Source organism: Wyeomyia smithii, chromosome 2 (genome assembly GCF_029784165.1).
Source record: "Wyeomyia smithii strain HCP4-BCI-WySm-NY-G18 chromosome 2, ASM2978416v1, whole genome shotgun sequence".
NCBI classification, from domain to species: Eukaryota; Metazoa; Arthropoda; class Insecta; order Diptera; family Culicidae; genus Wyeomyia; species Wyeomyia smithii.
Genome location: NC_073695.1, coordinates 88,259,573 through 88,283,031, shown reverse-complemented (window position 1 = coordinate 88,283,031; position 23,459 = coordinate 88,259,573). Strand labels below are relative to the sequence as shown.

General features: G+C 40.6%; 2 protein-coding genes across 12 annotated transcripts in view; one reads left to right on the top strand and one right to left on the bottom strand.

The window, feature by feature from the left end:
• LOC129725472 (potassium voltage-gated channel protein Shal) overlaps positions 1-23,459 on the top strand; it is a 520,683-nt gene that overhangs the window by 125,522 nt on the left and 371,702 nt on the right. For all 11 annotated transcript variants that reach the window (XR_008728092.1, XM_055681351.1, XM_055681350.1 and 8 more), the window contains one exon: positions 21,887-21,915. The gene's annotated coding sequence lies outside the window, so the exon portion shown is untranslated. The remainder of the gene's footprint in view (positions 1-21,886; positions 21,916-23,459) is intronic.
• Positions 7,842-13,236, bottom strand: LOC129719743 (uncharacterized). The gene is made up of 2 exons (XM_055671141.1): positions 8,029-13,236; positions 7,842-7,952 (listed from the first exon to the last, which is right to left on the bottom strand). Exons 1-2 carry the CDS (start codon positions 13,234-13,236, stop codon positions 7,842-7,844), a joined length of 5,319 nt encoding a protein of 1,772 aa, XP_055527116.1.

The following is a 23,459-nucleotide window of genomic DNA, read 5'->3' as shown; positions in this document are numbered from 1 at the left end:
AATTCACCATCCCGTTAAATGCCGCCATCGAAGAGAAAGGCTTTTGTTTTCTGATTTATTCATCGCCGCACATAGACACATACACCCTCTCACGCGCACAGAAACGCGTGATTCTATTTCTAGCTCGAAGACGTTCGCGGGACGGGAAATCCTTTTGCTTTCCATCAGCAAACACCAAGTAGCCTGTTTGCTGACTTCCTCTCGTTTCCAACCCGGGCGACCGGTTTAAGGCGATTACACCAAATAAATGGAAAAACTCTCGCTCTTTGCGTCGAAGTTCGCCAGTTTCGGCTTGTCTGGGTTGCCTGCACAGGAAGGAACAGTCAGGCTCTACTAATTGGGCAAATGTTAGAGGAAATAATTTAAAATTTGAATTGTTGGCATGATTAAAACCAGCGCGTTGAGAATAATTAATATTTCTAAGTTGTGATTTAAACACTTATTTCAAAGTGTACAAATTTAGCAATGCTGTACTGTTTGATATATATACCTAGTGTGCCATACCAGAGGCACAAGACCGGAGCAAAGGTCGTACTGGTGGTAGTTGGTGCTATTTTTGTGGCAGCAAACTGAACTATAAGATTGGCGTTGCGTGTTATATCCTAGGCGCCTTGTTTATTGGTTCACACTTCTACCGCTGGCGGTGCGTAATTTAGATGTAGTTGAACTCACTTGCTACTGCTTGGTGTGTTTTTCCGGAATGGTACATAAAAAGGCGCCGGGAGAATTAACAGCAACAATATTCGAGCGATTTTGACAAATTGCTTCGAGTAGTAAAAAGTGCCATAACATTGGGAATGGAATTATGCGGAATAATTGGAGAAAATTGATTAGTGGCATTGGGGATGATTTTTATTTTCACATAGAGGGACGGGAAGTTTCAAAAGCTTGATCTATGAAAGTAAAACAACTAATACATATTTCTTTAATTGATGAAAATATTTTTGAAACACAGAAAAATGATGAATTGATAATAAGATTAACAAGAACAAAAACAAGAACAAGAACAAGAACAAGAACAAGAACAAGAACAAGAACAAGAACAAGAACAAGAACAAGAACAAGAACAAGAACAAGAACAAGAACAAGAACAAGAACAAGAACAAGAACAAGAACAAGAACAAGAACAAGAACAAGAACAAGAACAAGAACAAGAACAAGAACAAGAACAAGAACAAGAACAAGAACAAGAACAAGAACAAGAACAAGAACAAGAACAAGAACAAGAACAAGAACAAGAACAAGAACAAGAACAAGAACAAGAACAAGAACAAGAACAAGAACAAGAACAAGAACAAGAACAAGAACAAGAACAAGAACAAGAACAAGAACAAGAACAAGAACAAGAACAAGAACAAGAACAAGAACAAGAACAAGAACAAGAACAAGAACAAGAACAAGAACAAGAACAAGAACAAGAACAAGAACAAGAACAAGAACAAGAACAAGAACAAGAACAAGAACAAGAACAAGAACAAGAACAAGAACAAGAACAAGAACAAGAACAAGAACAAGAACAAGAACAAGAACAAGAACAAGAACAAGAACAAGAACAAGAACAAGAACAAGAACAAGAACAAGAACAAGAACAAGAACAAGAACAAGAACAAGAACAAGAACAAGAACAAGAACAAGAACAAGAACAAGAACAAGAACAAGAACAAGAACAAGAACAAGAACAAGAACAAGAACAAGAACAAGAACAAGAACAAGAACAAGAACAAGAACAAGAACAAGAACAAGAACAAGAACAAGAACAAGAACAAGAACAAGAACAAGAACAAGAACAAGAACAAGAACAAGAACAAGAACAAGAACAAGAACAAGAACAAGAACAAGAACAAGAACAAGAACAAGAACAAGAACAAGAACAAGAACAAGAACAAGAACAAGAACAAGAACAAGAACAAGAACAAGAACAAGAACAAGAACAAGAACAAGAACAAGAACAAGAACAAGAACAAGAACAAGAACAAGAACAAGAACAAGAACAAGAACAAGAACAAGAACAAGAACAAGAACAAGAACAAGAACAAGAACAAGAACAAGAACAAGAACAAGAACAAGAACAAGAACAAGAACAAGAACAAGAACAAGAACAAGAACAAGAACAAGAACAAGAACAAGAACAAGAACAAGAACAAGAACAAGAACAAGAACAAGAACAAGAACAAGAACAAGAACAAGAACAAGAACAAGAACAAGAACAAGAACAAGAACAAGAACAAGAACAAGAACAAGAACAAGAACAAGAACAAGAACAAGAACAAGAACAAGAACAAGAACAAGAACAAGAACGAGAACGAGAACGAGAACGAGAACGAGAACGAGAACGAGAACGAGAACGAGAACGAGAACGGGAACGAGAACGAGAACGAGAACGAGAACGAGAACGAGAACGAGAACGAGAACGAGAACGAGAACGAGAACGAGAACGAGAACGAGAACGAGAACGAGAACGAGAACGAGAACGAGAACGAGAACGAGAACGAGAACGAGAACGAGAACGAGAACGAGAACGAGAACGAGAACGAGAACGAGAACGAGAACGAGAACGAGAACAAGAACAAGAACAAGAACAAGAACAAGAACAAGAACAAGAACAAGAACAAGAACAAGAACAAGAACAAGAACAAGAACAAGAACAAGAACAAGAACAAGAACAAGAACAAGAACGAGAACGAGAACGCGAACGAGAACGAGAACTAGAACAAAATTCAAAATTCGAAATTCGAAATTCGAATTTCGAAATTCGAAATTCAAAAATCAAAATTAAAAATTAAAAATTCGAAACTCAAAATTGAAAATTCAAAATTCAAAATGCAAATACAAAATCTAATTTAAGACCTATAATAAAATCCGCAACTAAATTAGAACTTATACATTTCTAGAACCAGAATGAAACCTGGCCAGGGTTGATATTTGTTGACACTCTTAAGTGAAAGTGAAAAAAAGCATCCATAAACGTTATTTTTTTACAATTCTTTCAGAGTTCCCCCTTCCCGCTTTTTGCATGGAAGTGAACTGTCAAAACACCTCATTATATTTCATGCGATGAAAGCAAGACAACAAAATCAGTTTATCAGTTAACGAAGATTGTCAAGGCATCGGTCAGTGTCAGTGAAAAAGTGTTTCGGTGAGGTTCATTTTGGTTGAGTGGACTGTTTGTTTTTCTTTTTCGCATTGAAGTGAAGATCATTTGGTTGGATTTGTCGTCAAACTTGATTCCGTAACCGTGAACGATGCCATTTTCGATGCCATTTGAATTTGAATTTGAACGATGTCATTTGAACAGCACTCATTTGAAGCATTAACTGAATATCAGAGAGATTTGGAATTTTTACCGAATCTTTGTCGAATTGTGAATTTTATAATAGTTAAATATTTCAAACAAAGATATACGCAACAAGTTTTTGTCCTGTAACACTTCTTATGTAGGTTTTCAATAACTAAACTTTCAAGAGCAGAAAAACAAAATTTGTATGCAACTTTTTGTCGTATTTTTATAATGAGAGGGAAACATCGAATATGAATCTTGCTTATGCAATCATTTTTCTTTCTCAAATTTTTGAAAAATCTTCACGAACATTCGAACAAAATAATAAACAATTTGTATACAATTTTTTCAGTTTTGAAATACGTACCCAACTTCCACTAACCACTAGCCAAGACTTGATTCTCTGCTCATCACTAGTTCAAGCCTCTCAATAGCCATTCAGTTTGCAAATATGTATGTACTTTAATACCCGCTCAACTTCTGAAATGGCTTCCGACAGCTCCGCAAAAACTTTCAATCTCTATGTACACAACCGGTTTGTTTCACGTTGAGAAAGTTTATTGGTTCTTTTTGCATTCATTTGCATTTGGCCCAAAAAGTTCACAAAAACACAATAACTATTTTACGACCTAATATAAAGTTTGCGGTTTTACGAGTAATATTACGATACTTTCACAAGAGCACTCTTTTTTTATTGCTGCAATGCATATGTACGCGAAAAGAAAAGAAATTTGCTTTGATTATGGAACCAACACGAAAACTAATTCATTAAAACTTTTCATAACAGTCAATTGATGATTCCGAATGCGATCTCTCAATCGTACGCCGGCTCTTCGCAGTGGAGAATAAAAAGAAAAGTTATCCGAAATTGGGCTGCATTGTGATGCAAATCTGCCGCCCTACAGAGACTGCACGAACTGAATGGCCAAAGTTCCAGATCGCTCCACCTCGTTGACTCTTGTTATCATTCGATACGGCTCATCGCGGCACGGCATCCACCAAATATTGTAATCCTATGGCGAAAGACGAACGAGAGAGAAATATACTCCAAACGTTCAAGAAGCATTTAAACTGCACTTGTTTTATTCTATCAAAGGCAGTCCAGGGATTGGAAGCTTGGATTATAGCAATACATTCATACTAGCAACAATCGTGGCCTTGCGAGTGTAAGTGTATACTAGAAATGGTTTAACTTTCCGAGTAAATTGTATTGGACTTCTTAGGATTTTATTCAAGTACCATTTTGCTGGATCTATCGCATTTCGGGATGCTTTGCTTGGGTACTGACCGACAGTGAACCCGGCTATTTGAAAGTATTTGCATGTTTGTTCCGCTCTGTCAAAGTTAAATTCTTCCAATATAAAACTTAATGCAAAAAATACTTGTTACTAGCGAAGTTTTGATTGCTGCTCATCAGCATAAAAAATGAACATGTACATGTTTTGAAGCATAATTGAAAAACTTATGATGAAAACACGAACACAAACCACCCACAGAGACACCGGCAATTTCCTTATGTAGCGATATCAGTGTACCAGAGTAAAAAAATCGCTCTCACGTTGTAGTGATTTTGTTTTTCCTTCATTACTTCTTCGGGCACGTTCAATTACAATCTCTCTTCAGGCACTCCAAGCCCATAAAACAATCATTCTTTTCTGGAAGATTTCCTACCAAGCCGCACACCCAAGCGAGAGCAGAATCAATAACCTGTGCGTCTCCTATTTCCTTCAGGGAGCATCCCACCGAGGCCGGGGATTTTTTCCGGCATCGAAATAAAGCCACATCACTTTGAATTAAATGGGAGACCGACACCGGAGCACCCTTCAATACTAGATTTGATTGAAATAGAGGCAAATCAATAAATTGTTGCGTGCATGACCTGACTCCGATGGGGGTCGTGGATCAAGTTTGATTACGATGACAATTTAAGAAAGAATATAACGGAAAAGGTTTTCTATTTTGTCGCTTTATAGACAGGTAAAAATAATATTACCGCAAACGCTTAGCGATTGAACCTAGTGTCTACGTGCGTTGCTGGTGATGTGACATATATTGTATTACATTGGCAACAAACCGTCTCCATATTTTTCGTGGTTCATTAGGAAAAGTACTGCCTGACTTGAATTTCCCACGAATGCTATACGAACCAAGTAGCCTAATAAACACAAAACCAGCAATTGAAGTGAAAGTTGTAACACGTCTTATCACTAATTGAAGCGTTGTCGTCGGTGAAGTTGTCATCCTCTTGAGCGTCATTGAGAAAGACGTGTATTTCGTGCAGGAAGTCCTTCGAGAGAGCGGCTGGACTTCGTTCCGGTTTGCTTCCTGCGGGACAAACAAGAAGATATCTTTCTTGTGTCTTCTGGCGTTGGTACGATAGGTGAAATATGCGGACTCAAGAATCAAGAAGATTGTTGATACGGAGCGTTAACGATTTTCAGTTTTTCTTTAAACTAGTAGTTGAAAATTTCTCTGAATATTTAGTTTCACCTAATATGATCATAACACATTTTTTTGCTTTTTAATTTTTAATACATCGTTAGGTTCTACTATTAAATAATAACAAGTTGAAAACCAACAGGTCAAATAATTAGTAACCTGAAATATAGAAAGAGAGAGTGTTAGAGAAGTGTAGTGTATTTGCGAAAATAGTGAGCGCTCTAAGGTTATTTTTATCAACTAATGTTGGAAAATCTTTGAAATATTGTTAAATATTTAAAACGATTCAATTTATCGGAACGATGCTGTCACATAGATAATAATGTTTGATAAGGATGCTGACAGACCGCTACTAATTTGAAATCTTAATGATGATATCAATAATTGAACATCTCTGCAATCTGTTCTATAGATAAGAAGCTCTTTAAATTTACAGAACTGGAAAACTATCTGGCGAAACCTGCACAAAATATAATAAATAAAGTTTTTGAAAGTCTTTTACCAATCCTTCCAAAATGACGGCAACAACATTGCTGTTGATGTTCTTCTAAGAAAGCATCACTTAAATAAAAAAACATGGCAATTTTCAACTAAAACATAGAGACTAGGTTATGCTTTAATGCACAGATAAGTATAAAATTTCTGTGTTTGAAAATTTTTATATTTTCAAACTTCGCAAATGTCGAAGAAATATTTGAAGTGTACCTAACATATTTTCAAATTATTCGTTTATTTCTCTGGAAATCACATGGACCCTTCACCGTAATATTTGGACAATATCTTTGTTTAATGACCCGGAAGATTGCTTATATAGTTTTGCAGTAAAGCAAAGTGATTCCTTGTATTGCTGACAGACTTGGGTTAGTGGGTTTAAGCGAGACAGTCTTACTATCGATCCAGTGCCGTATCCAATTGCTATGTCACTCGGTCTTGGGCATCCCTATCGACAGCAATGTATCCAGATAAAAAACAGTCGAAAACTTCAAATGCTTCCGCAGCAATCCCCATCGTAGCATCAACATCCGACGGGCTACCATGGCAGAATTTTTGATAAACCCTGTTCTCGCTGCTTCCCTCTTGAGAGGTTCAAAGGACTTTTTCACCGCTCTACGGTTAATACCTATGATTTCGATGTTGTCCGCAAAACCTAGTAGGATATGTGACTTTCAATGATGGTTTTCTTCTATGCACGCCAGCCCTCCGCTTAGCATTTTTCAATGTGATTTTGAACATTAACCCTCTAGTTCCCAGTGCTGCCTATAAACGGTCTTTAATTGAACCCCTGAAAAGCTTCAAAAAGAATCTAAAAAAGGTTTATAAAGCGTCATAGCGATTTATTCGAAGTCCGTCTAAAAACTAATTTGGGCAGTAGAGGGTTAAGTTTGACAGCCCATTACCAAACTTCGAATCTTCTAACGACAAGAAAGCGTCCAATATCTCACCGGCTACCCCGACGCATGATGTGAAATTATCTGGGATGCCATTGCTCAGTTTTGTTGGGAGACCATGTGTTGGGGCTGCAGTGGACTGTGACTGCGCCGGTCGGTAAACGTTGCTTGCGTTCCCAGCGGGAACCAAGCCGGATGGGAGCAGGACCCTTTCGTTCCTTCCCAGGAGGGCAACTAGATTGGCCGGACTCCTTTGATCGGCTTCGCCTCATGAAGCCGCGACGTGATTGGCCTGGACTAGCCTACTTGGCTAGCAGCAATCAAACTCGAAGATATGAGCCTTGAAAAAGACTCTCAAAAAAACTCTTCAATTTCAATTAACTCTTACGGGTGGAGACAGAGGACAGAATGTTCGGCGGTCAGGTGCAAACACAGAACTACTGTTTACACGAATTTATTCATTTTTCTCTTCTTCTTATTCTTAATATCTATTCTTCGCGTTAAAGTTCTTCGCGGTGACGCAACTTTGCCCACCGATGCTACTGCTACTGCAGCTACTGTTATTGCTGCTATTGTTCTCCTTTCACTGTCTGCTTTCTACTGCTTATCGTATCGCGGTTGGAAAAATACTAATAAATGCTGCCGCATCTGTTTCTCTTTTATATCATTCCGCAGTGCTAAAGTATACAAAGGGGCGGGGCTGAATCTCACACCGCTGTTTACCTACTGCGACGCAATTAGTGGATATAAAGCGTTCGCTCGCTGCCACTCTGTCGCTTCAGTTCGAACAGGTTGGACTGAACATTCTCCCCCAGGCAAGAACTTTGCAGAAGAAGACTCATTATCAGCTATCGGCAAAGGCGCAAGTTTGTGTATCGGCCTTTGAAACGTACCCGTTTTTGTCTGGACATCAACCACTCTTACCAAATCGTCGGCTCCAGGATAAACCTTCACAACACGTCCCAGTCTCCAGCATTGAGGGGGAAGATTATCTTCCTTTAGCACGACAATCATTCCAGGTCGAATGTTATTCCTTTTGTTGGTCCACTTTCCACTTACTTGCAGCTCGGTGACATACTCCTTAGACCATCGCTTCCAAAAGTGTTCGCGCAACTGCTGTATGCGCTGCCAGTGCGATAGTCGATTGGTCGGAAGATGCATCAATGATGGTTCGGGAATAGCCAAAAGTGGACGGTTTATGATGAAATGTCCAGGAGTTAGCACTTCCGGTTCCGTTGGGTCGCTTGATAAGGAATACAATGGTCTCGAATTCAGTATTGCTTCAATCTGACATAACAGGGTGGAAAGTCCGAAGAGTGTCAATGAAGTAGATTGATACACTTTCTTTAGTACTGTCTTTACGCTCTTCACTCCAGCTTCCCAAAGCCCACCAAAGTGTGGCGCGTTTGGGGGTATCGTTCTCCAGTCAATCTGCTTCGCTTGACAGTACTCGAAGATCTTGTTCTGGGTGGCTTCCTCCTTGAAGAGTAGATACAGATCCCGCAAAGCTGATCTTGCACCGATGAAATTTGTTCCGTTGTCGCTGAACACTTCCTTCGGAAAGCCTCGCCGGGATACGAAGCGCTGAAATGAGGCCAGGAATGAATCTGCTGACAAATCTTCCACTGCTTCCAGATGCATGGCCTTCGTGACCATGCATACAAAGACACAGATGTAACCCTTTATTGAAGTGGCTTTCCGTCCAGGTTGCTTCACGTATATTGGACCTGCAAAGTCAAGTCCAACTCTCTCAAAGGCTGGTGCAGAGGTGACACGGTATGACGGCAAATCCCCCATTTGTTGATCGATCGTAGTAGGCTTCATTCGGAAGCAAGTGACACAACCTCTCAACACCTTTCTGATGGTAGATCTTGCGTTGATCAACCAAAACTGTTGTCGTAGAAGATATTGAACGCTGCTGCATCCAGTGTGGAGATTCTCGCGATGTATATCGGCGATTAAACCACGAACGATGGGACTCTTGTCAGGTAATATCACCTGATGTTTCACTTCGAATGGTAGATCAGAATGGCTAAGTCGACCACCCACTCGCAGTAGATCATTGTGCAGAAACGGTTTCAAGTTATTTAGACGATGGTTGAACTCTCCTGACCTAATGCACTCGATCTCCTTGGAGAACTCCTGATGCTGGACAGCTCCAACGATAAAATGCAATGCCGTTCGAAGTTCTGGTAAGGTGAGGTACGCTGAAAGCAACCGGTCTTCCTTCTTCTTTCTAGTATTCGATATGAAGCGTAGCACGTATGCCAAAATCCGCTGCGTTTTCCGGAAGGAGCTATACTTTGTCAAGAGTGGGAATTCTTCGTAGTTCATCACTGGCAAAGCTGCCAGCTGGACCCTCAACTCTGGAATCTCGACATCCGTAAGAGTAATTGGTTCCTCTTCTTGGTAGTCGACGGTACGCAAAAAGTGAGGTCCATTCCACCAGAGGTCATTTTCTGCTAATTCCTTGGCAGCTTGTCCTCGTGACACACTGTCCGCTGGATTCTGGTCGGTCCGAACGTACTTCCAGACAATATGCTTGTGGGACGTAATCTCTGCAACTCTGTGGCGAACAAACACTTGAAGACTATCAAGTGGCTTTCGTAGCCATGCCAGTACAACCTGACTATCAGACCACAATATCGTAGACGTGAAGTTCATTTCTAATGCTTCTTTAACCTTACTATTTAACCTTGTTAGAAGTCGAGCGGCTAGTAACTCTTTTCTCGGAATCGTCACAGGTGTGATCGGTGCTATTTTAGACTTCGCGCTGACTAGCCTCAATGATGCTCTGCCATCAGGAAAAATCGACCTCACGTATACGCAAGCACCGTATGCCTTCTGGGAGGCATCGGCGAACCCATGAAGCTCGTAGTGGATAGCTTCGCTTGATATAACTTGGCGTGGAATCCGAATCTGCTCACAAGATGGCAGCGATGTCAAAAAGCTTTCCCATTGGTACAAAAGGCCATCGTCCAACGGATCGTCCCATTTCAGCTTACAAATCCATAGATTTTGCATCAGAATCTTCGCCACTACTACCACAGGAGAAATAAGACCAAAAGGATCGAAAATCTTGGCGATTTCGGACAGAACTTGTCGCTTTGTTGGTTCTTTGATCTTCTCTGGAGATTGCGATCGGAACAGGAATTCATCAGTAGAAGGGTTCCACATTAAACCCAATGTTTTTATAATGTCGTTGATACCGCTGTCACCAAGTGGAACGCATCGCTCTCTGTCTTCATTGGGAATAGGATCCAAAAGGCTATCATCGTTGGAAGACCACTTGTGTAGATGCATCCCACCGGATTTCAGTAGGCCTATCAGTTGGTCCCGAAGTTCACACGCTTCTCCATAATCGTCGGAACCAAACAGTGCATCATCGATGTAGAAATTCCTTTCCACGATCATCGCTGCGAGAGGAAATCTGTGTCGTTCATCGCGAGCTAATTGAAGAAGAGCCCGCGTTGCCAAGAATGGGGCCGCCGCTGTACCATATGTCACTGTTGATAACTCGAGGACTCGCAGAGGATCTTGAGGGGACTTCCGCCAGAAAATCCGCTGTAATGGAGTGAAGGCGGGGTCGATCAGCATCTGACGATACATTTTTGATACGTCTGCACTCAAAACGTATCGAAACTTTCGAAAGCGAAGAATTATGGACAGCAAATCGCTCTGCACTGTAGCACCGACCATCATCACGTCATTAAGTGATAATCCAAACACCTTGGCCGATGCGTTGAACACAACTCGACATTTGGTAGTCGTTTTTGAGGGACGTAAAACAGCATGATGAGGAAGATAAAACTTCAATATTCCAGGGGGGTCATCATGCTCCTTGATCTCGTGGCAATGCCCAAGAGTCTCGTACTCATCCAAGAAGGCGTCGTACTGGACTTTCAAATCTGGGTTACGTTGTAGCTTCGATTCCAACATGTAAAATCTCCGCAAGGCCATAGAACGAGAATCTGCCAGCTGGGGAGCGTTGTCCTTCAGCGGTAGATGGAGGATAAAACGACCACTGTCGTCTCGACGATATGTTGCAGTGAAGTGTGCTTCGCACTGCTCCTTCTCGCTCGAAGGAACCATCTCTGGTGAAACGCTTTCCACTTCCCAAAATTTATGCATAAGCTCTTCCATTGGATCGACGCTAACAGCGCAGGAGTTCATCGCAAGGTTTGAACAGGACCTCTCGAGCAGCTTACCACCCACTAACCATCCCAGTTGGGAGTCATGAAGGCTAGGTAGGTCGTCGTTTAGTTTAAAGCACCCTGGTTTCATTATATCATAGAACCAGTCCATGCCAATAAGCAAATCAATTTGGCTGGGTTCATGGAACGACGGATCAGCCAGTTTTAGACCTTGTGGCAGTTCCCAATTGTCCAAATTTATCTTCACCGATGGAATGCGACCGGTGATTTTCGGTGAGACCAAGCAATTCACGAGGAATGAGTAGTCATTACATCTAGAGCGGACATTTATGGTGCATTTTTGTTTTATAGTTGATCTCACACTGCCAATGCCTGTTATCGGGACACTTACTTCTTCCACTTTAATCCCAAGAGTAGCGACCAATGATTGCGTTACAAAACTCACTTGGGATCCGCAGTCTAACAGGGCTTTGCACAAACGAGAGCGCTGATGTTGATCATCCACTTGAACAAGGGCGGTTAGTAAGATCACCTGACTCGCCAAATTCATCGGGTTGTTAGTGTGTACTGCCGTAACCAATGGCTGGGTCTCCGGTTTCTTATTGGACTCCGGTGCTTTACTGGAGCCAGGAATTCCAATCGCAGAATTTGGGTTAGACTGCGAATGCTTCTCTTCACTGCTCTCACTCGAAGGCCTCGTCGAGCTGGCATTACCCTCCAAGTGCAACAATGTATGATGCTTCTTGTTGCACCTAAAGCAAGACTTCTTCGATGGACAGTTCTTCACGCTGTGTCCACGCCTCAAGCAGTTAAAACAGATGTTCCTCTCTTTAACTTTGGACAGCCGTTCACTCGTGGAAAGGCTGTTAAACGACGAACACTTGAACGTAGGATGTCTTTCTCCACACATCTCACAATGTGGATCCGATGTCGAAGAGGCCGTTACGGTGTTGGCCTTCGAAACTGCAAATTTCCCTGTTAGTTGTTTGGCTGTTCCTCGCTGGGACCGAGATTCTTCGTTTGAACCCTGACATCTCTCCAGAACTGAGACGCGGTCCTTCAAAAACTTGATGGTGTTTTCGTAGGTGGGAAGCTCGCCTCGCTTTATTGTTGATTCCCACTCTTTCTTCGTTGTCGCATCCAAAGAACGAGCGACAAGATGAACGACAATTAGCTCCGACACACCTGTGAATTGCTGGTTGAGGAACTTGAGATTCTCCACGTGACCGCTAATACTTTCGACCAGTGTTCTCAGATCGGCATAATCATCCTTCGGTATTTTCTTTGTTCCGAGTAAGCCAGCGATGTGAATGTCGATCATTCGCCTTTTATCCTCGAAACGCTCCTCTAAAAGTTTCCAGGCGTGTTCGTAGTTCCCGTCGCTAATCGTCTTCACATCGATAAGCCCCATTGCGTCACCAACGAGAGCCTTCTCAAGATGGTACAGCTTTATGCGTGGTGCTTCGTTGGTACGGTCCACGGCGTCGCGAAACATGATTTTAAATTTTTCCCAGTTCTCGTTTCTTCCGTCAAACGTGGGAATCGCACGAGGAAGGGACTGCTGGATTACCACCGGTTGCTGATTCCCAGTGACTGGGGCCATTTGTTGGAGCTGATTCTGTGGAGGTGCTGTCAGATTCCCGAGCCAGGTTTCGAGAATAGTTGATACCTCTTCATGTAACGTTTCAAAACTCAAGTACTTTGCATCCTGCTCTTCTCGTTTGTTGATTGGAAGACTGGCCACAACTTGCTGATGTAACTGGTGATATTCGGTGTATGCGGTTTCCACCTTCTTGATATAGACCTTTACTTGAGCAGGAGTTAGTTCAGTCTGATCCGCTTCGGCTCGAGCCAAGATGTTCTTGATTCGAGTGACATTTCCTTGAGCCATTCCACGCATGTGGACCAGCGTATTCAATGCAGCTTCTGCCTCTTCATTGCCCTTATTGGTTTTGGCTGGCGTATGCAACGTCGTCATTTTCACACTTCACTTTTAGTCTCTTTGATTGTTTAACTTTCACTTATGAGTTCTTTGAGTGTTTTTAGCGTTGTTTCACTTTCAATCTCCGTGTTTGCCTCCGACCTCCAACATCCATCCCACACTCCGATGTAACAGTTCGCAATCGCCGGGTGACGAATCACAAGATGAACCGAATACGCTCACGGTTGAGTATCCGGCTCGAAGGACCAAAAAATATGTTGGGGCTGCAGTGGACTGTGACTGCGCCGGTCGGTAAACGTTGCTTGCGTTCCCAGCGGGAACCAAGCCGGATGGGAGCAGGACCCTTTCGTTCCTTCCCAGGAGGGCAACTAGATTGGCCGGACTCCTTTGATCGGCTTCGCCTCATGAAGCCGCGACGTGATTGGCCTGGACTAGCCCACTTGGCTAGCAGAAATCAAACTCGAAGATATGAGCCTTGAAAAAGACTCTCAAAAAAACTCTTCAATTTCAATTAACTCTTACGGGTGGAGACATAGGACAGACTGTTCGGCGGTCAGGTGCAAACACAGAACTACTGTTTACACGAATTTATTCATTTTTCTCTTCTTCTTATTCTTAATATCTATTCTTCGCGTTAAAGTTCTTCGCGGTGACGCAACTTTGCCCACCGATGCTACTGCTACTGCAGCTACTGTTATTGCTGCTATTGTTCTCCTTTCACTGTCTGCTTTCTACTGCTTATCGTATCGCGGTTGGAAAAATACTAATAAATGCTGCCGCATCTGTTTCTCTTTTATATCATTCCGCAGTGCTAAAGTATACAAAGGGGCGGGGCTGAATCTCACACCGCTGTTTACCTACTGCGACGCAATTAGTGGATATAAAGCGTTCGCTCGCTGCCACTCTGTCGCTTCAGTTCGAACAGGTTGGACTGAACACCATGTTCGAACAAAATTTGCCATGTCTATGAATAGTTAAAAATTTGCCAAGTCTATGAATAGTTAAAATCTCCAACAACGGTTTCCAGCAACGGTCGCATTCCCTGAAACAGAATGTGGGCGAGGATTTTGTATGCAGAAATGATTAGTATCACATCTCGGCGGTTGCTGCAATCTAAACGGTAGCAGATTAGGCGAATGAAACCGTCTCTCCGCCTGATCCAATGGATGGCACGATACAGCAGTTCACTCCCGATTTTGAAGAGTGCGGCGGTAATTCCATCCTTCCCAGCTGCCTTGCAAAGTTTTTTTAGCTTACTGCCTCCTTCACCCCATCCATGGTTGTTGAAACCACAGCTTGTCCATCATTTTCAATATTAATACTGCTTCGTTCGATTCCTCCGTTTTCTTCGCCGTTCAACAGCACATTAAAGTATTGTTCTCAACGCCTAGCCACCTCTGAATTAGGATCAGGATCCCCTTTCTATCGTACACATGATAGGAGACGTTATGGTTCCTGATTCTGTTAATCTTTTTGTAAAAATTCCTTGTATTGTACCTGGAAAAGCAACCCTACGCCTTCGCAAGAACACGCTCTCGATACTGAGTCTCTTTCCAGCGACTCTAGGCGCTCTTTATTTTCCTCCGCTTTAACGTGCCACAGTTATAGCCATGTGACCTCTGGCGCGGATCTTCTTTTCATCGCTCTCTGAAACTCGGCATCAAACCACTCATTGGACGTGGTAGTCGCGGTTGTTTCAAAAACTTCTCACGCTGTGGTGCTGAACGTACTGTGAATTTATCTCCACTGTTCATTTAGCTCTCCTCCAATTCGCTCATCAACTTTCTGAAAAGTACTTTGCAGTCACTTCTCCAGTTGAGAACCGCTGGATATAGGGGTGCTGCTCCATTTTTCATCTTATGAGGCCGATATTCACGAAGAATGCACGGATTAAACTCCAAATTTTCACGAAACCATTGAACAAACAAACAAAATACGCTTACGTGCTCTTATTGAATCGTGCAGCATTGTATATTTAGTAAACTTTTTTTAAAACAAATCATTTTTCACAACGCTTCCATATCCATCTCAAACTTTGAGTTACTGCTCAATTATTCATCTCACGATGCCCCCATATTAATCACACTGTTAATCATGAAAGAATCACATTATCATGAATGAACGTAGCCGCAGCCCGTTATAGTAGGTTACCTAGATATCCGCTGTAGTTGTTTGCGTGCAAAATTGGTAACCTAGGTAACCACTGCAGTGCTGTCGATTTATGTCAATTATGTCGGAATAATTTAACATTTTCAGTATGATTTTTTCGTATTAACAGAAACTGATTTGACAACTTTTGATTTTCTTCAACATAGTGAAAACAGATGAAAATACATACAGTTAAAATTTAGGAATTGTAGAAATTCATCTCATATTTTGCTGCTAATTTAAGCTTTTTTTTTGGAAATTTGGGGTTAACATTTCAAAGATTAAAGTATTCTTAGTGTAGTGAGTGATTTTTTTTAGTGATTAAAATAAAAAGTGGTCCGCTAGTGATGAAAAAACTTTAGTGGGTAGCTGAACGATTCTCTTTGTAGCCGTATAGAGCAATGCACGGATTTTGTTTTCTGAGGTAGGTAATTGAATTAAATGAGTTTTCGAGTGCAGAAGCCTGACTATAAAACCAAATTTAGAGCTTTTAAGTGAGTTTTTGAGGATTCTACTTAATGAGAAATCTAAAGTGAACTAAGAAGAATCCATTCCATGGATTAGCAGATTGGGTCAGTTAGAATATATGCATTTTTTCCCGTTTTCATGTTGTATGAGATGAATCTATGGGCTGAGATGAATAATGGAGTAGTTTCCCTACAACCGTATCTTCCTTGTAGTCCTCGATTCAAACACGTTGGACAACCAGTCGCGGATTTTGCATACCACAAGAAAGTGATCAATGCTTAATCTTCTAAACGACCTTTTCTCTGTGTGGACTCAACACTGCCCAGGTGTTTTCTGTACTCCGAAATTCATATTACTGCAATTTGATTATAACAGCATAACCACATGATTTATAACAATAACCAATATGTTGTTGGATAGATAAAATGTTGGACAATTTTGAAATATGCTAACTATCACTATTTTTTCATTGCTTGGCAGTAAAAATTGATAAAAAGTTTCAAGGACAAATTTACGCGAACAATGAACCAATCACATGCGAGCATTCCTAGCACAGAAGACATGAATAGACACCAACCGTTCCCTGTGATATTATCAGTATCGACATTCAAATAAAATTGACTGAGTCTCCCCGTTCCAATAGGTCAATTAATGTTTGCTTTCATGAACCTAGACTAATTTGATGTCTCGAAGGTAAAGATTTTTCGAAAAGTTCGGAACAATTCATTTCCTTGAACAATTTCTAAACCTACTGTTAAAGCATAATAAAAACTGATGTCTTGAAAGAAAACATGTTGGAAGAAAAACAGTACGGTACAGCATGTACCGGACTTTCTATTTGCACGGTCTCCTTTAACACAGATTTTTACACGCCTCTCTTGCACAGTTTCTTTCAATAATATTTCCAAATGCAAGCGCTCGAGACGTTTCGAAAAAATGATTAATCTTCAATTGTTTGTTTAGTTGCCTGTAAAAGGGCAGTTTGTTGTTTAAAATCAGATATGCTGATCGCTGCTCCGACAGTGGAAGAATAAAGCACTCTGACAACACACACTTTAAAACGTTTTGTGCCATGATGGTGTACGCTGGCTCGAAACTTTTTAAAACTATCGTGAGTGCAGCTGTACAACGTAACACTAGACGCTATATTTCGTCTGACCAACATGGTTTCATGACTGGCCGCTCTGTCACTACGAATCTGGTAGACTTCACCCCTAGTTGTATCAACGAAATGGAACGCAAGGCGCAGGTGGACGTGATACATACTAGACTGAATGCTGCTTTCGACCGCTTGAATCACCGAATACTTATAGAAAAGAATGGATGCTTCACAACACTTCGTAAAATTACTATGTGTGGAAGTGAAGTAAGGATCAATTATCGCCTCCATTCATTAATACATCTGATGTACCACAAGGCAGTAATTTGAGACAACTACTGTTTATATTATTTTCCAACGACACTGCTGCACTTAGAATTGGCCGTATTTTTAATGATTCGTTGCATCGGGGATTGTCATCGTCTTCAAGAAATGTTAAATTCGCTTGTTTGTTGTGCTCTTGTCCATCCTATCCCTGAGAACGCCAACCTTGTGTGGATGTCACACCAGCTTTACTGGAACATACGATTAGAACGTCTACAGCGAAGGTTCATACGTATAGCTCATCGAGACTTACCTTAGCAACAACCTGACCACCTTCCCATGTATGTGGACCGCTGTCGTTGACTCTATCTGGAAACCGATACCTTAGCACGCTGCCACAACATACTACAGGTATTTTTTGTGGCAAAGCTGTTGAATAATGCGATAGATTCTTTAAAGCTCCTGTTGTTGTTAAATTTTCATTTGAAACAAAGAGCCCTTCGACCATCCTCACTACAAATCATTCTATCGTACGAACTTTGGTCACAATAAACCTGTTGCTTCGTGCATTAATATGTTTCGTCTTATCGTGTAATATTTCGAATTTTGTGAACCTTCGCAAATACACATAAGTTTATAAATACTTCGAGTCAGATGAATTTTTGCCCAAATAAACGAAAAACTATTTTTTTATTACTTTATTAGGGTGGCTTTCAGCCACAGGCTGGTTCGCCAAAAAAAACGAAAGCTGTTTTCACACTTAATAAATTGAACGACCGCGGAAGATTTTGATTTATAGGATCCAGCACAGAATGCCCCCTTGTGTTGTTGCCAAAATAAGACGTTTGCTGCTGACGTGCTGCTGCTGATATATGTGACCAACCGGCAAGGGATTTGTTTGAACCAAAAGCAAATTCGGAAAACCAGCTGATACTGGCGCAATCCACTACGCCAGACAACCGAAATTCCGCCACCAAACAGAAATTTGTCGAACTGTGGGCGCCATTAAAAGCCATATTTAAGTTATCCTTATCCAAGGTAATAAAAGCGACGTATCTAACTATCGTGGAGTTACCTCACTACGTGCTGGCTCAAAGCTTTTCGAGATACTGACGAACGCAGCACTCTCTCGGACAGCAGGTTGTCCGCAAGGCAGCAATTTGGGGCCACAACTATTCACCATTTTTTTCAACGACGTCTGTCTAGCACTGCCAAAAGACTGTAAACTACTGTATGCCGACGATTTAAAAATGTATTACCTAATCAAAACTCTTGCCAACTGTGAACTCCTGCGAAGTGTAATTAACAGATTTTACGACTGCTGTCAACACAACATGATGGTTGTTAGTGTATCGAAATATTAATTGATTACTTTTGCGAGGAAAAAAACATTTTTTCCAATGGAACTATCGAATAGGTGATAAAACCATTACCAGAACTAACGAAGTGCAAGATCTTGGGTTATGTTAGATGCAGAGTTGAACTTCCGAAAACACTACAGTCACATAATCGACAAATCTAGGCGGAATTTTGGAAGTAACATAAAATAAATATATTTTGAATATACGCGATTTTTTTCTGTTCCTGGTATAATCGAAGCGTCACTGTACTTATATATATATAGGTCGGTGAGCGGGGGCCTAGTTTGGTTGGTAACGTCTCCGCCAACCACGCCCGACGCCTGGGTTCGAATCCCACCGCTGACATAGGTGTCGATGGTTGTGAGGTGGCGTGATCCACCTACAACCAACCCAACTGTTCTAGATTAAATCCTAACCGACACCGGGAGATTTTCTGAGGCGAAAAATTTCTGGGATCACGCCTTCCATCGCATGAGGAAGTAAAGCCGTTGGCGCCGGTTCGTTAATGAACGGGTCGTGAGTTAGGGTCCTGGGTGGAGTCGCCTCCCTGGGCGTCGGTGATTGGCACAACAACAGTGGCGGAACTAGACCGACGGAAAATAAGCGAGAATTAAAAAAAATATATATATTGGTCGGACTCGACTATATATCATTTTAGATTAAACTTTTTATAGCAGAAAAATTTTCCCTGATGAAGTTTCATTACCCAATGTGCAGGCCCGGATTTGAGGGAGGCAAAGAGGGCAAATGCCCCGAGCCTCCCGATTCAAAGGGCCCCCTAGACTTGGGGCGACCTTTTTTTTTGCTCGTCACCTTCCAGAACGTTGCCTCTAAATGTTTAAAAAAAAAAGAGGGCCTCTCAAGCAAATTTGCCCCGGGCCCCCCACTTAAGAGGCACTTAAACTCCTCTTTAGCACACAATTTTAAGTATGTTTAATACGAATAATGTAACAAACAACCTTATGTAGTTCTACGTCAAATTTACGGTCATGGCTTTGCATGCAACCCTTGTGATTTTTAATCCGGAGTTCGAGCTGAAGTGGCTCGTGCTGTTTATTTGACTCAGACGTCGCGGCCAACTCTTTAGTGTATCGGAAAATTGCAGGGCTAGCACTACGATCCTACTGATACTAACAGTCTTTTACCGAGCTAGTACTCGAATATACTACGACATCGTACCTCGAAACCAGCTGGGAGGTCTAAAACCATCAGACCGATTTGAACAAACAGTCCTTTTAAGCTTTTTTGAATTATTTCGGAATAGCATATCCGGTTCTAGAGCTGCGCGGAAACAAACCTGACAACTTACCAAACCCATCACTCTACATTGGTAACTTTCGGACGTGTCCTTAATATTCTCGAAGAAGTGGTAAGTTTCTGACTAGACCAATGAAAATTACATCAAGTGTTTATAACCAAGAAAATAACTAGACTTGAACAGGAGCTAACCCCATCACGCGATACTTTTAAACTGCTCGAAATAAAAAAACATTAAAAAACAAGAATTCGATTGAAATTTGCATAGATATGGTTTCAAGATTCTCACCCCGTTTTAGGTACTTCCTTTTTTCCAGTAGAACTACACATTTTGCATACAAAATGCTGATAAATTGGGCTATACAGTAGCGTTATTACAGGAAATTAATCGAAATTATACTTTCAAGTTTCAAATAAAGAATACCCAAATTTTAACTACAAACATAAATATTTAACGATGCTTACTTGATCCAAGTATCTCCTATCACTCTTCGTTATTTCAAATTTATTGCCCAAGTTTTCCGTTCCTAGAAGCAAACCCGTACCCTAACAATGATTGAACGACTTTTCGACCGGAAAATAGTACTTGAAGTTTGATTAGGCTATTATAAAGGCATAAAGTTTAAATTTCTTTGCGCCACACGCCGCGCCGTCGCTTTTATTCCCTGCTGCTGCCGCCCAAGCTAGCGCGGAGTGAATGGCGACAGCTTGTTTATTTATATGACAGCCATTTATCAGCTGCACATCGTTTTCTTTATTTAGATCGTGTGTTTAGATTTGAATTGAATAAATACGGAGCGATGAATCATGGCCTCCGAGCTTGCAGGATCCCGTCGCAGCGTACTAGCCGGGGATGGTAACGTCTTTGGTGACTATCTTCGCTCTGCATCCCTCCCCACACATACACACACGGTGGATGGATATGGAGATTGACATACACACGTGCTGGTACATGAATCAGCAACATGGGCGATAATTCATGTGCAAACGAGGTAGAATTCCTCGCTCAGCCGGCACGGAAAATTTTCGATCAAAATGTAAATTAATGTTTATCGTTTTTCGCACACTTTTTGGCAACCGTTTCACGAATGTGTTTACAATGTCATCGATAGTATATAAAGCGTAAAACAGGAATTTATTTCGTCGAGTAATTATTCTCTGCAGTTTTTCTCCCTCCAATGGTTGGAACTGGGAAAAGTGCAAAGCAGAATGTTCAACACATTTATTTTATCAAAGCTGGGGGAATTTACCAATGGAACGAAATGTGACCAGCTAAAGTTTCTCCTTTCTCTTCATCTTACCAGCTCAGAATTAATTCCATTGTCTTCGTGTTTATTACATCTCCTATGCCAAGGCGCTTTCAAAACTCTTATTCTATGCCCTTGTTTGGTATAAAAATTAGCTCTGAGGTGAAGTTCCGGTAGGAAAGATAGCACAACTTTTTCTCTTTTCAGCAAACGATGGTTATGAAATGATCCGCTGAAAGTAGTATATTTCGTATTAAGTATGTTGGTACTATTATATTAAATAAACCTAAAACGTTGTTGTGCATAAACAATGAGTTGAAATAATATTCGAACATTCAATGTGCCATGAAATAAACAGTCTCCAAATTCATTCAACCACTGCATTGCAACCACTGAAAACAATTCCGTTATGAACTTGATTTGCTAGCTAGACGTATTCATAGACAAAAATCCATTTTTTCCTCTAATCTTATTAAACGATTATTTTTGTCCATGAACATGTATTAGCTCGCAAAAGGCCTTCGTGACAAAAATATTTTCAGTGGTTGCTTTCATTTTAGTAGGGCGATATTTATGGTAGAAATTGACAGCAGCTATTATCATTTCAAACACCTACATATCAAGACCGTTCATAGCCTGATAGAAACGAAATCGACCCTTTCTGATTTGTACAAAACTTTCGATATGTATTTGTTTGAGTAAACCAACTATTTTTACTTCTTTTTCATTTTTTACATTGTTCAATAACTTTATTAGAAGTGACTTTTAAAGAAAATCAAAAACTATTGAATCTTTGAATTTATAAAAAGTTTTCATATATGATTTTAAATTTTTATTTTCAGGTGTAGCAACTTCTGCCGCAGCATTGTTGGTAAGTTGAATTCTATTAAGTCTAATCGTTATTTGATTTGGAAAAAGTCCGTCGCTGGTAGAAACCAGATCTCATTTCTCCATCCTGCTAATTTGATAACTTCAAAGTGGCACAAATGTAGTTTTCGCCCAGCGGCTTTCCGGTAACTCTCGTAAATTTTTCATAAGTATTCAGCTGTGAACAAACTTCGGCAGAGCCTTGTTGTGTTCTGCGGCGCTTAGTACTTTTTCAGTCCGCCGGTACACATCAGAAAAAATTGAAGAGATTTTATGATGGAGTTTTTTTTTCTGCTTGCCTTTCTGAAGAAACCTCCAATTTGCAGTTTCTTCGCCCGTACGGAGAGCGCGCTGGGAAAGAGTTGAACTATGTAGGTGGACTTTTGTTCGCTAAAGTTATCTCTAGTTATACGTGTTGTTCCGAACGTTGGGTTAGAACTTGCTCGAGCTCAGGAGATTTCCAGAAGAGCATTGTTTCAGTTAGAGTCTTTCTAAAAAAATGAATTCATGACAACAATTATTCACATTTAATTAATTTTAATGCACGTTTGACGAACAACAAAACTTTGGGATGGTACGAATTCTTTGGTCTGACTAGAAAATAAAAAGAAGTAGGAGGATTAATCGGGGATTCTTACTAAGCTTCAATTATCGTTGTTGTTTGAAGAGTTTCCGGTGCACTGAAGTGTTGTGATGGTCCAATTACGATTATTCGCAGTGGACAAATGGAAAAAGTTTTTTTTTTTTGGGCCCAGCTGCCAGTTTTGCAACTGCGAATGCCGAGTGCACTAGTTCCGGGCTGTGAACAGCACTCTTAAGGATTCCAGTTTCTCTCTACACTTAGAGTGGTGTATTTAGATTGAATTTTTAATTTGAATTTTCTCGTTTTGACTTTTTTGGTTCGGTAGAGAATAAATCATTCATTTGCTAATTTGGACTGCTAATTGATGTTGCTTTCAGGCGAGAAAAAACCGTGAGCTTAGTCTGCAATGGAGTTCAGTCAGATGTTGTAGCCATTTGTGTAATTAAAGAGATTATGCCCTTGTGAGTAAATTTCTCTATAAAGTCACAATTGGTTCACCTTCGAAAGCAATGTTCAGCAGGGACTGTATTAAGTTGCTGAAATCATGCTTGGAGAGGTTAGGTTATTTTTTTTGCGTTGAAAAAATTCTAAAACAAATGCCTCATTCGAAAAAAAGGGAAATTCAAGAAGTCAAACTTTATTTTGGAAGACAACAATCAATTATGGAATAAATAATTGAAAATAACTGATTGTATATGGCTTACCTAAACAAGTTTTCGTTATTTGATTTTATTGTATTAAATTCATTAAGATCAATCTTCACTACTTCAACTGTGTTTATATTAATTAAATGTAAATTAATGTCGTAGCATCCAATAACATTCAACAATTCTCTAGTTTTCAACCATCGGGGTTTGCAGTGCTTTAAAAAAATTTTACAAACTTTTGATAGATATTTTTTTTTTTGCTGAAAAATACGCATATATTATTTCAGTCTCTTTTAGTGTAGAATAGTGTCTAAGTGA

What these genes read in the sequence shown, in the direction of transcription:
- LOC129719743 (XM_055671141.1), bottom strand. Translation starts at nt 13,236, where the DNA reads ATGACGACGTTGCATACGCCAGCCAAAACCAATAAGGGCAATGAAGAG. An exon ending in ATCCTGGAGCCGACGATTTG is followed by an intron (nt 7,953 to 8,028) that starts GTAAGAGTGGTT and finishes CTTTGCCGATAG; the next exon opens with CTGATAATGAGTCTTCTTCT.